The following is a 14356-nucleotide window of genomic DNA, read 5'->3' as shown; positions in this document are numbered from 1 at the left end:
GGGGAGAGGCAGACCACCCCGACTCCGCAGCAGCAGGGAGGCCCCACACCCCAGACCGCAGTCGGACGGCCAACTCCTCCTACTAGCCCTCCCGCTCCAGCAGGCCGCAGAGAATGGGGGTGGGAGAAGACTCCAAACCTCCCTCCACCCGCTCATTGTAGTGTTGATGCATATGTGTTCTAAGGTGCAATTAAAACCCAGGAGGGCATGGAGCTACCTGCCAAGGAGCAGCAGGTAAGCGCATAGTCCCTCCTGCTAACCCTCAATGACTAAGTGTATTTAAAATTGAGAGGTGGGCAACGACGTCAGGGGTGAGGTATACACCCTGATGGTGATTTGGACTCCGTGATTGTGCCCACCCCCAAGATCCTATATGTATGTGTAATGAGAGTGTGAATAATGTGAATGTCTAAGATGTGGGATAAAATTGAGGCAGAGGCAGCCAGAAGGGGACAGGGGGGGGGGTAGCCTCCTCTGCACCCTGGTGACATACCCCCACTCCAAGGCCCTGCATGTGTGGGTGGTTGTGGAGGAGCGGGAAGAGGGAGGCAGCTGGAGATGGGGAGGGAAGGAAGGGAGGGGCAGGTAACCCCTCCCTGGGGCCAGCTCCCCCGCTGACCCCAGTAGGCACTCCCACCCTCCGCGACCCGCCAGGGAAGGGGGGCCCAGGCCCATCAGACCGGGGCCCAGTGCAGTAGCGCCCCCCGGCTCCACAGAGCCCTGGACAGTCCACCCAACCCCACCACAGAGAAAACTGCACCCACCCCACCAACCACACATCTTCCAGACTACATAAGACGGTAAACGCCCAGGCTGAGATCTTCCTCCACCTCTCCTGTATCTCCCCCTCCTGCAGAGAGTTCCTGAGAGAAGAAAGCTCCTGCCAGATGTGACCATCCCCCCCACCAGTTGAAGAGCCCCCCAGGCGGCTCGATGCACCGGCGGCACCCTGCTCCAGGGCCGGGCCCCCATGCACCCACCCGCCCACAACCCCGGCAACACACCAACCAGGACCCGAGCCCCCGAGGCCCGGCCCGGGCCCCCGCCCAGAGACGGAGCACCCCCAGAACCTCACGCCCATCCCGGACCCACCCAGGGGCAGCCAGGTTGCCAGGTCAGTAACCCACGTCCGTCAGCACAGACCCTCCCCTAGCCCCGCTGCACGCAGCCGCGAGGAAACAGTCACCTGAGAGCCAACAGAGCCCTCAACCGGACGTGACCGCTACCCCGGGTTGAGCCCCCCAAGGAAGATGCCTCCGGGGAACCCCCCGACGCCCTAAGCCTGTCCCTACCCCCTCACCAATCACAACAGTGAAGGCGGGACCAAACTATGACCCCCCACCCCCACTAGGTGATGGAGCTGATAAAAGGGGCCCAGAGCAATTGATCTGATGTGGTGGCAGAGGCTGTGTCAAGACTAATGTAATCTAATAGATAATTTCTATATTGGTTAGAATTAAGATTATTTTTATTTTTCCAGTTCATGAGGACTGTTTTCTTGGCTATGCATAGGGCAGTGAAGATTATATGGGCTATATTCTTTTCTGAAGTGACATTATCTAAGCTGCCCAACAAACACACTAAGGGGGAGGTTGGAATGTTACATTTCAGACATTTTGATAAGTCTTCACATATCTCGCGCCAAAACTTTTGCACTGGTGGACAGAACCAAAGAGCGTGGATGTAATTGTCTGGTGTATTGCCTTGACAGTGTGAGCAGTTGTTGGAAGATGTAAAGCCCATCTTGAACATCCGATGACCTGTATAGTGCACTCTATGAAGTATTTTGTATTGTATTAATTGCAGACTGGGATTTTTAATTAATTTAAAAGTTTTTAAGCAAATCTGAGACCAGAAGTTTTGGTCTAGGTTGACTGATAAATCTGCTTCCCACTTTGCAGTAGGAAGGGATATTGATTCATCTAATTTAGAAAGTGTTCTGTATATTTTAGATAATAATTTGGGGGATTTAAGAGTAAGAAAATGTGCCGCACTTAGTGGTGTTTGTAATTCAACTTGACTGAGGTTAAATTTCTTTTTTACTATGGATTTAATTTGTTGATATTCTAAAAACCTTGTCTTGTTGATCCCATATTGTTCAACTAGTCTGTCAAATGGAATAAATTCTGTTCCCTCTAATATATGTTCTAAGTATTTAATTCCTTTACAACTCCATTCTGGGAAATTAATCATATTATTGTTTTGTAATATGTCAGGGTTATTCCAGATAGGTGTACGTTTGCATGGGATTAATGAAGACTCCGTTATTTTTAGAAACTCCCACCATGCTGTTAGAGAAAAGCTGATGTTGATACTTTTAAAGCATTCATGTCTTTTGATGTTTGAGCTAATAAATGGTAGGTCTGAAATCTCTAGATCCTTGCATAGTGCCTGTTCAACATCTAGCCAGGGCTCAACTAAGAAGGTATGTTTTAACCATTCTGAGATGAACTGAAGCCTGTTGGCTAAGAAGTATTGGTGAAAATTAGGCAGATCTAATCCTCCTCTATCCTTGGTTCTTTGTAGCGTTTTTAAGCTAATACGCGGGGGTTTATCTTTCCAAAGGAATTTGGAAATATATGAATCCAGAGATCTGAACCAATCTTGTGATGGTTTGTTAGGGATCATCAAAAATAAGTAATTTATTTTTGGCAAGATCATCATTTTTATAGTGGCGACCCTTCCCATGAGTGATATGGGTAAAGATTTCCATCTAGTCAGATCGCCTTCTACTTTCTTTAGAAGTGGGATGTGGTTTAGTTTAGTTAAGTCTGAAAGCTTAGGAGAGATATTAATACCTAAATATTTAATGTTTCCGGATTGCAGTGGGGCAGAGGAAGAATTATGGAAGGAGCAGTTAATGGGGAGAACTGTAGATTTTGGCCAGTTAATTGAATAATCTGAAACTCTTGAAAACCAGTTTATTAAAGTAATTACCTCAGAGAGGTTGGTTTGTGTGTTTTGCAGAAAAAGCAACACATCATCCGCATAGAGACTGATTTTATGTTCTATGTTCTTACATTTTATGCCCTTAATTGTTGTAGCCTGTCTAAATGCTGCTGCTAGAGGTTCGATAAAAATTGCAAAAAGTGAGGGGGAGAGTGGGCATCCCTGTCTGGTGCCCCTCAGGAGACAGAAGCTGGAGGATGTCTGGTCATTTGTTCTGATACGAGCCGTTGGGGAATTGTATAATATTCTTATCCAGTTTATGAAAGAGTTTCCAAAACCAAATTTGTGTAAAGTTGCGAATAAAAATTTCCAATTAACTCTGTCAAATGCTTTTTCTGCATCTAGAGATAATATTATGGCTTCGATGTTTTTATCGTATGAGTAGTCTATTAAATTAAGTAATCTACGAGTGTTTGTTGAGGAGTGCCGACCTTTTATGAAACCAGTTTGGTCAGGATGAATTAAGAGGGGGGTCATTTTCTCTAATCTCTTTGAGAGAGCTTTGCAGATTATTTTAAGGTCTACATTTAAAAGAGAAATTGGACGATAGCTTGAGGGAAATAAAGGGTCTTTGCCTGGTTTTAGCAGGAGACTAATGTTGGCAGAATTCATATTTGGTGGTAGTCTGCCCTTTTCCTCGATTTCCTGCAACATGCTGTGGAATACTGGTGCCAAAATTGTCCAGAATTCTTTGTAGAATTCTGCAGGGAAGCCGTCTGGACCTGGAGCCTTATTATTGGGCATACTTATCAGGGCTTCCTGGAGTTCACTTGGCGTCAGTGGCGAATCCAATTCCATTGCTTGACTGTCTAGTAATTTTGGAAGAGTTACGTTGTCAAGAAACAGATCAATTTCATTTTTAGATGGGTTTATTTGTGGTGAGTATAAAGTTTCATAGAAATCCCTAAAAATGTTGTTTATTCTTCCAGGATCATATATTGTGTTCCCCGATAAATCTTTAGCAGCACATATAGTTGTTTTTTCTTTATTTATTTTTAGCTGGTTAGCTAGAAATCGACCTGATTTGTTACTGTGTTCAAAATTCTGCAAGCGAAGTCTTTGTATAAGGAATTGTGTTTTTTTATTAATAGTTTCATTTAATTCTAGTTTTGTTTTGCATATTTTGTTCAATGTTTCCTGATCTTGGTGGGACGCGTAGGCTTCTTCTAGTGATTTGATGTTTTTTTCTAATTCCTGAATATTTTTGTTTTCTTCTTTCTTTTTGTGTGATGAGAAAGAAATTATTTTACCTCTCATCACAGCTTTCCCTGCTTCCCATAGAACAGAAGCAGATATTCCGGGAGTGTCATTAAAGTCTAAATATGAAGTCCATTCCTTTTTAAAGTATTTAATAAAGTCTTCATCTTTAAGTAGTGATATATTAAATCTCCAGTTTTTACTTGGCGTAGTATTATTCTTGTGCATTAGTGTTAAAGATACAGGAGCATGATCGCTGACAGCTATGGGATGAATCTCAGTGTCTGAAATGTCACACAGCAGTGAGCTGCTGACCAAAAAATAATCCAGACGAGAGTAAGAGTGATGAACATGCGAGAAAAAAGTATATTCCTTACTGGTGGGGTGAAGAGAGCGCCATGCATCGCAAAGACCAAAGTCGTTCATATACTGTTTGATTATATTTGTGGACTGCCAATTACGCTGAGTTCCTGTTGTGTTGAGCCTATCCATTTCTTCATTTAGTCCAAGGTTGAGGTCACCGCCAAGAATGAGTGTGCAATCAAGGTGTTCAGAGAGTGCACTAAAAAAACCGTGGAAGAATGAGGGTTCATCAACATTTGGACCATATATACTAACAATACATAGTTTTTTGTTCAATATTGATAGTTTAATAATTAGAAATCTACCCTCTGGATCTATAACTGTATCGAGTACTGTAAAATTAACATTTTTATGTATTAAAATTGCTACTCCCCGTTGTCTAGAATTATAACCGGCTGCAAACACGTTAGGAAACTCAGGTGTTTTAAGTTCATTTAAACCTGTGACAGGTTTGTGAGTTTCTTGTAATAAAACAACATCTGCCTGTAGTTTTTTAAGCTGGTTAAATATTTTTAACCTCTTTCCTCTGGTGCCAGCTCCATTTACATTCCATGTGACAAACCTCAGCATGCCCTTAATTGTGCGTGTATGTTTAATGATGTATGCTGGGTGTTTCGTTTAGACAGGTGGAGAGAATATGGAAACATCCCTTGTTTGTAAATAGAAAGAGAAAAAGAAGTGTGGTGAGAGACTCCATAAGTCTGACTATGTGTGTGAATATTCACTAATATGAACAAGCGTGGCTTGCTTATGTGTCCTGCAAGTCTGTGCGTGCTGTGAGGCTGTTGTGAATGTGCTGCCGTTGAGCTGATGTGTTTGCGTGATCGTGTTGTGAAAATATGTAGAAATAGAGGGTGTTGTTTGTAGGTGAGTGGGGAAGTAGGTGACCACAGCAGTGAAAGACAAGAGAAAGAAAGAAACCACATGAACTGTGAGCGACAACAAAAAAAAAGAGACGAAACGGAAACATTCCAATTAAAGCAATGACGGAGGGTGACGGTGTTATATCTGCTATGACATCCTACTGATATTACTAGGTTAAACACATTTTAAAGGAGAAAGTGTGAATGAATAAGAAAAGAGTGTAGCGGGTTCTTATCTGGAGTGCAGTCAGTATAACCACGGTGTGGTGCCGGGGTTGCGGTACAGCTGTCCGTCCACGTAGAGCCGGTCCACAGCGATGACAGCACGGGAGCCTTTCTGGATAAAGCTACGTCGAACTGGGAACAGGACCTTGCGTCGTTCCAGGATCTCTTTGGGGAACTGGTCGTTCACGCTGAAGTCCGTTCCTTTCAGCTCTCTGCCGCGACTCTTCACCTGTTCCTTTTGTTTGAATTGGCTGAATTTGGCCACAATAGGCCGTGGTCTCCCGGTCCGCGACCGCGCGCCCCCCAAGCGATGTACTCTATCGAAGTCGATGTTCTTTACGGTGTCCTCCGGCAGCTTCAGGTGGATTTTAATGAAGCTTTTCACCGTTGCCTCTGCGTCCTCTCCGGCAGTTTCTGGAATACCAGAAAACACAAGATTATCTCTCATGCTACGGGCTTGTAAATCGATAACGGACTCTTTTATTTTTTTATTTTCAATGTTTAGCTGGGTCACGTTATCGGTGAGAGATTTAACCGACTCCCGTAGCGTGGCATTTTCAGCGGCAAGCGTTTCCACCTGCCGCTGGCTGAATTCCAGGGATTCTCTCAGAGATTTAAATTCCCGGTGTAAGATCTCCACCAGGGACAGCCTCGCATCGAAACTGGACAATCGCTTGTCGATGGACTCCAGGATTTCTGCGATGTCTTTGCCGGCAGGCGATGTTGTACCGGGGGAGTCTGCCTGGCGACTTCTCTTCGATGACGGCGTCTCGATTTTGGCCGGGGAAGATGCACTCTGGGCCTTATGCATTACTAAATCTTGAAAACAGCGGTCGATGTAATCTTGGAGAGCGTCTAAACTCTCCCCGTTGTCCTCCAGGGTGTTAGAGATGATAAAATAGATGTTGTTAGTTATATGACAATTGATTAGTATATTTGGTAATACTGAAGCTTGGAAAACCTTTGTTAAACTCTATGCTACCATTTGCTTTTTCTCCGCCAAAATCTCCGGCGTCTGACGTCACCTACAACATCACTTCCGTCACTTACCTCTCACTTCCGTCACTTACCTCCGTGCTCAGTTTTATCTGAATTAAGAAGCAGAAAGTTAGCGGCCATCCAGGTCTTTATGTCTTTAAGACATTCCTGCAGTTTAACTAATTGGTGTGTGTTATCTGGCTTCATGGACAGATAGAGCTGGGTGTCATCTGCATAGCAGTGAAAATGTATGCTATGTCTTCTAATGATGCTGCCTAAGGGAAGCATGTATAGTGTAAACAGAATTGGTCCTAGCACTGAACCCTGTGGAACTCCATAATTAACCTCAGTGTGTGAAAAGGACTCTCCATTTACATGAACAAATTGGAGTCTATTAGATAGATATGATACAAACCACTGCAGTGCAGTACCTGTAATACCTACAGCATGTTCTAATCGCTCTAATAGGATATTATGATCGACAGTATCGAATGCTGCACTAAGGTCTAGCAGGACAAGCACAGAGATGAGTCCACTGTCAGAGGCCATAAGAAGATCATTTGTAACCTTTACTAAAGCTGTTTCTGTGCTGTGATGAGCTCTGAAACCTGACTGAAACTCTTCAAATAAACCATTCCTCTGCAGATGATCTGTTAGCTGTTTGACAACTACTCTTTCAAGGATTTTTGATATGAAAGGAAGGTTGGAGATTGGCCTATAATTAGCTAAGACTGCTGGGTCTAGAGATGCTTTTTGAGTAAAGGTTTAACTACAGCTAGCTTGAAGGCCTGTGGTACATAGCTGATTATTAGAGATAGGTTGATCATATATAAGATCGAAGAAGTAATTAATGGCAGGACTTCTTTGAGCAGTTTTGTAGGAATGGGGTCTAAAAGACACGTTGATGGTTTGGAGGAAGTAATTATTGAAGTTAACTCAGAAAGATCAATTAGAGAAAAATAGTCTAACTTAACATCAGTGGTACTAAGAGTAGCTGTAGATAATATTACATCTGTGGGATGATTATTGGTAATTTTTTCTCAAATGATAAAAATTTTATTTGTGAAGAAGTTCATGAAGTCATTACTAGTTAACGTTAAAGGGATTGTTGGCTCAAAAGAGCTCTGACTTTTTGTCAGCCTGGCTACAGTGCTGAAGAGAAACCTGGGGTTGTTCTTATTTTCTTCAATCAGTGATGAATAGTAAGATGTTCTGGCTTTGCGGAGGGCTTTCTTATAAAGCAGCAAACTATTTCTCCAGGCTAAATGATGATCCTCTAAATTTGTGACACGCCATTTCCTCTCCAGATTACGAGTCATCTGCTTTAGGGTACGTGTTTGAGAATTATACCACGGAGTCAGGTACTTCTGATTAGAGACCTTAGTTTTCACAGGAGCTACAGTATCCAGAGTCGTACGTAGTGAGGAGGTGAATGTTATGCAAATAACAGCACTAGCCCATTCCTTCTTTCTTTTTGACAGCCCTTGTGATGCTGAAAAGTGTGTAGACCTAGCACAATGGCAGAATAGTAAACTCTCCACCCCAATTCAGTGGGTCACCTAAACCATCTCTTAATGTTTAAAATTTTGAGGGTCTGCAAATAGGGGACTGTGTATAAAAATGGCTGTAATTCCCAAACAGTTAATGCAATAGTCTGGTTGAACCCCTTAAATAACTGAAAAATTCATATAATATCACATAATGATATAATAACATACACTAAACATTTATTGACCTCCAAAATTGTCCTGAGATAAATTTGGTGAATTGTCACTATATTGATAAAACTAAAGTGAATCATGAATGCAATTACTTCATACATATCTTTTAAAATAACCAGTCAGCTATTTCAGGTGTTAGGTCATGTACAACATTGTGGGCGTGGTTTAATGCCATCATTGGTCTGTACACCCACTTAGCCTTATAGTTAAGGCAAGCTGCTGTTGGCTGACTTTGAGAAAATTCAGTGTCTGTCTGTCAGCTGGTTGACTTGTTTTGGGTTTTTTTTTTCAGGTTTGGAAGGGATAGATTGCACCCTGCCTCTGGATGGACGTCGGGTACCACTGAGTTTACTTTCTGAAGACAGTTTCAGACCGTGCCATAGGATTCTCACCCTCGCTGACTACCTCATTGTCATCTTTTCTGGCATCTGTGTTTCTGTGGCTGCCATCATGGCCAGCTTTTTTCTTGCTTCCACAGTCCACTGTTTCCAGCGTCTTAGCAAAATCAGTAAAGGAGATGAGGGAGAAGGAAATGACTGATGGTCACAGAAGAAGGGGAAATGGATTATTAGGAGCATGCCAGTATCCAATAAGAAAGCTCAACAAAAATGAGAGCAAGCTGGAGAAGGTGAAAATGCTGTGTTAAATAATACTGCCATGAAAACACAGGAACAGAAAAACCTTTAGCAGATGATTACCAAATTTATTTTTACTAGGAACAGAAGAGCCAATGTCATTCTTCTTATTAAAACTGAAGTACTTATAGATGGGGATGTTTGCAATGAAAAACACTGGAATTATGGTGAATCAATGACTATAAATTGAAGTAAGAAAAGAAAAGAGAACGAGAGTAAGATGTGTGTATTTAAAATTGTTTAAAATGAATAAATAAATAATACTAGTTTATTATTTTAATGAAAAAAATGAAACAATGTCAATCAAAGGAAAATATGTAAAGCAGTAGACAGCAGTGTACAGTTGGTAGGTTTTTCGTAGCCAAAAAACCTACGATTTTTTTTCGTAGTTCTTTTGGCTCGTCAGCTGGAGTGTCAATTGTGAATTCCTATTAAACCAAAGGGCATCAATGATAAAAGGCTGTTGTGTGAATTCAGTGGGTATTGTGCAAACTATCAGGACCTGTCTGAAGCACCACTGTGAGTTTAGTTTATGTAGGCAGGGTAGCTTAAAACCACTAAGGTGCTGACCCATGCACACCAATCTTTTAACAGTCATACAGTCCTTTCTTGTGCAGTTTTCGCACCAGGTGGTAAAGCAACCTTTCGGAAGGCTCTCAGTGGAAAGGATGGCAGTCCTTTAGGCCATACAGGTACTGCTGGGTGTTTTTAACAACAGCAGGTGTTGTGATAAGCCTACATATCAGCTGTTTATCTATGTGGACTCCCAGGTAATAAAAGCCTTCTATTATGGAGCTGTATTGTGTCTGTGTTTCTCAATCTCTCTCTGTGTATATAGATCTGAGTATGTTTATTCAGTTCCTTCTGTAATCAGACTTGTAAATGTCTACGCAAATCTTTAAATACATGCAAGATGTTAGTGGCTACAAAGTCCTAACTCCCAGTTTAGGGGAAATCAGAGCCTGACATAAAAGTGACTCCTCTGTTTCCAACAGGATCAGCCTTAAGCACAGCTTTAGACCCTTTTCAGGTAGATAATGTCACGGTGCGCACAGCCAAAATAGCAAACAAAAGGTTCTCAGAAACAAACAAACAAGACTTTCATAACAACAACTGGGGACTTCAACCATGCAAATCTCAAGTCAGTGCTTCCTAGATTCCATCAGTATGTGGACTTTGCAACGAGGGGAGAAAACACGCTGGATCTTGTTTACACAAACATCCCCGGCGCATATCGGGCAGAGCCCCGCCCCCACCTCGGCTACTCAGACCACATCTCTGTTATGCTAATTCCAGCATACAGACCACTCGTCAGGCGATCAAAACCGGTTCTGAAGCAGGTGAAAACCTGGCCAGCAGGAGCCATCTCTGCTCTTCAGGACTGTTTTGAGAGCACTGACTGGAACATGTTTAGAGAGGCTGCAACTTACGGCGACTTCACTGACTTGGAGGAGTACACATCATCAGTGTCCAGCTATATCAACAAGTGCACCGATGACGTCACTGTCTCCAAGATCATCATCTCACGACCCAACCAGAAACCGTGGATTACTGCGGAAGTGCGTGCACTTCTAAGGACCCGAGACTCTGCCTTCAAAGAGGGAGATAAGGTGGCGCTTAGAAGAGCGAGGGCTGAACTTTCTCGGGCCATCAGAGAGGCGAAGCGCGCACACGCCCAGAGAATCCACAACCACTTCAAGGACAGCGGCGACACACGACGCATGTGGCAGGGCTTACAAGCCATCGCTAACTACAGGACGACACCACCTGCCTGTGACAGTGACGGCTCCCTCCCAGATGTGCTTAACAACTTCTATGCTCGGTTCGACAGGCAGAACGACGTGGCGGCGAGGAAGACCACCCCTCCTCCGAACGACCAGGTCCTGTGTCTCACTACAGCTGAGGTGAGGAAAACTCTACGCAGAGTCAATCCACGTAAAGCTGCTGGACCAGACAACATCCCAGGCAGAGTGCTCAGAGAATGTGCTGATCAGCTGGCAAATGTTCTCACCGACATCTTCAACATCTCTCTGAGCAGTGCCGTTGTCCCCACGTGCTTCAAGGCCACCACCATCGTCCCCGTGCCCAAGAAGTCTTCTGTGTCTTGTCTCAATGACTACCGCCCTATCGCACTTACACCCACCATCATGAAGTGCTTCGAACGGCTCGTCATGAGACACATCAAGACCCTGCTGCCCCCCTCACTGGACCCAATGCAATTTGCATACCGCCATAACCGCTCAACGGACGACGCCATCTCCACTGCACTCCATCTTGCCCTGACACACTTGGACAAGAAGGACTCACACGTCCGAATGCTGTACATAGATTTCAGCTCAGCATTTAACACGATCATCCCCCAACAACTGATCGGAAAGCTGAGCCTGTTAGGCCTGAACACCTCCCTCTGCAACTGGATCCTGGACTTTCTGACCGGAAGGCCTCAGTCAGTACGGATCGGGAACTGCACCTCCAGCACCACCACACTGAGCACTGAGGCCCCACAAGGCTGTGTGCTCAGTCCTCTGCTGTTCACACTGCTGACTCATGACTGTGTAGCAACACACAGTTCAAATCACATCATTAAATTCGCTGATGACACGACCGTGGTGGGTCTCATTAGCAAGAACGACGAGTCAGCGTACAGAGAGGAAGTGCAGAGACTAACGGACTGGTGTAAGGACAACAACCTGTCTCTGAATGTTGACAAGACAAAAGAGATGGTTGTTGACTTTAGGAGGACACGAGGCGACCACTCACCGCTGAGCATCAACGGCTCCTCTGTGGAGATCGTTGACAGCACCAAATTCCTGGGCGTACACCTGGAGAAGGACCTCGGCTGGTCCCTCAACACCAGCTCCCTGCACAAGAAAGCCCAACAGCGTCTCTTCTTTCTGAGAAGACTGAGAAAGGCCCGGCTTCCACCACCGATCCTGACCACCTTCTATAGAGGAACTATTGAGAGCATCCTGAGCGGCTGCATCACTGTCTGGTTTGGGAGCTGTGCCATATCAGACCACAAGACCCTACAGCGGATAGTGGGAACAGCAGAGAAGATCATCGGGGTCTCTCTACCCTCTATTGGGGACATCTACACCACACGCTGCATTCGCAAAGCCACCAGCATTGTGGCTGATCGGACACACCCCTCTCACACACTCTTTACACTCCTGCCATCTGGAAAAAGGTACCGAAGCATTCGGGCACGCACATCCAGACTGTGCAACAGCTTTTTTCCACAAGCCATCCGTCTCCTCAGCAAAAAGGGACTGACTGATAAACACGCACACACACACATTCACTAACATTATCACTCAGCTTAACTCAAATACCTCAAAACATTGAGACTGGACTGACTAACCAACACAAGCGCAAACACACTGACCTACACCACCAAACCATCGCACACACCAACCTGTAAATGCTCTTTTGCACAATATTATTACTAGATATATTATATTTTTTTTTTTTTTTTGCACTAACTTGTCTTGTAGCACCTTGGTTCCTGGAGGAACGTTGTTTCGCCTCACTGTGTATTTTTAAACTGTATATGGTTGAAGTGACAATAAAGTTGAACTTGAACTTGAACTTGAACTTCCTTAATACTCCAGGACCTGCCTGCATACTTTTGCCATGTGAAGACGGGCATTGTCATGCACCAGCAGGAACCAAGGACCCACTGCACCATGATAGGTTCTGACAATAAGTTGTGCCAGGCAGTGAACACAAAGCCCGGTGGAGGACATCGAGCCCTCAGGCAACCTTGATGAAGTCTGTTTCTGACTATTTGGTCAGAGACATTTACATCAATGGCCTGCTGAAGGTCATTTTGTAGGGCTCTGACACTGCTCATCCAAGTCAATTCAATTCAGCTTCAGTTGCAGTCTTACACGCCTCTCTGCAGCTTCTCTCCTCCTGTTACCCCCCCCCCCCCCTTACAGAAACCTGGTTGCAGCAGGATGATTATGTTAGTTTAAATGAATCAACACCCCCGAGTCATTCTAACTACCAGAAATCTCGAAGCACAGGCCGAGGGGGCGGTGTGGCAGCAATTTTTCACACCAGCCTATTAATTAATGAAAGACCAAGACAGACTTTTAATTCATTTGAAAGCCTGATGCTTAGCCTCGTCCACCCCAGCTGTGAAACTCAGAAACCAGTCTTACTTGTTATCATCTCTCGTCCACCTGGCCCTTACACAGTTTTTCTCTCTGATTTCTCAGACTTTTTATCTGATTTAGTTCTGAGCTCAGATAAAATAATTATTGTGGGTGATTTTAACATCCATGTAGATGCTAAAAATGACAGCCTCAACATGGCATTTAATCTGTTATTAGACTCAATTGGCTTCTCTCAAAATGTAAAAGAACCCACCCACCACTTTAATCACACTAGATCTTGTTTTAACATATGGCATAGAAACTGAACATTTAACAATGTTTCCTGAAAACCCTCTCCTGTCTGAACTGTTAGATTTTGTATTGTTGATTGTCATTTATGCTTAGAAATATCTACTTATATATGCTTAGAGTTTTATAATTAGTTGTAGATTGGTAGAGGTTTGATCCTTAATAGTCTGTAAAACTTTGTGTGCATTCCAGAGCACTCTGGGAACATGGGAGAGGTCGTACCTTCTCTTATTGTTTTATGGTAGGATAAACGTAGCTATATCTGTTTTAGTCTAAGTGCCTTTTGTTTAGATGAACTGCTGGACTTCCAGACCAGCAGGTTTAGGGAAGTCATTTATGGGGTCACACTCTGACCACACACACACACACAAGGTACTCTTTGTTTGTATGTAGACGTCATATGTTAATGAACCTATGCATATTCATGTAACCTCAATAAAAGAGCAGTGTTACGGGGGCGGGGACTAGAGCAACTGGGGTCAATGGCGTGTCACAAATTTAGAGGATCATCATTTAGCCTGGAGAAATAGTTTGTTGCTTTATAAGAAAGCAAAGCCAGAACATCTTACTATTCGTCACTGATTGAAGAGAGAGCATATTTCTCCTGTTTTGGCTTCCCTTCATTGGCTTCCTGTTAAATCCAGAATTGAATTCAAACTCCTGCTCCTCACATACAAGGTCTTAAATAATCAGGCCCCATCTTATCTTAATGACCTTGTAGTACCATATCACCCTATTAGAGCACTTCGCTCTCGCACTGCAGGCTTACTTGTTGTTCCTAGAGTATTTAAAAGTAGAATGGGAGGGAGAGCCTTCAGTTTTCAGGCCCCTCTTCTGTGGAACCAGCTTCCAGTTTGGATTCGGGAGACAGACACTATCTCTACTTTCAAGATTAGGCTTAAAACTTTCCTTTTTGCTAAAGCATATAGTTAGGGCTGGACCAGGTGACCCTGAATCCTCCCTTAGTTATGCTGCAATAGACATAGGCTGCCGGGGGATTCCCATGATGCATTGAG

General features: G+C 43.9%; 1 protein-coding gene across 1 annotated transcript in view; it reads left to right on the top strand.

Moving 5' to 3' along the window:
• lrrc38a (leucine rich repeat containing 38a) overlaps positions 1 to 8836 on the top strand; it is a 40076-nt gene extending 31240 nt beyond the window's left edge. Inside the window, exon 2 of the mRNA XM_085345200.1 lies at positions 8589 to 8836. Within this exon, the coding sequence (XP_085201326.1) occupies positions 8589 to 8836 (248 nt within the window). The remainder of the gene's footprint in view (positions 1 to 8588) is intronic.
• Positions 8837 to 14356: the final 5520 nt, after the last annotated feature.

This window comes from Diplotaxodon limnothrissa, linkage group LG20 (assembly GCF_057381915.1).
Source record: "Diplotaxodon limnothrissa isolate DT_005_m linkage group LG20, D_limnothrissa_male_GT1.1, whole genome shotgun sequence".
NCBI lineage: Eukaryota > Metazoa > Chordata > Actinopteri > Cichliformes > Cichlidae > Diplotaxodon > Diplotaxodon limnothrissa.
Note: the sequence above shows the minus strand (reverse complement) of the source record. Positions and strands in the feature narration are given on the sequence as shown.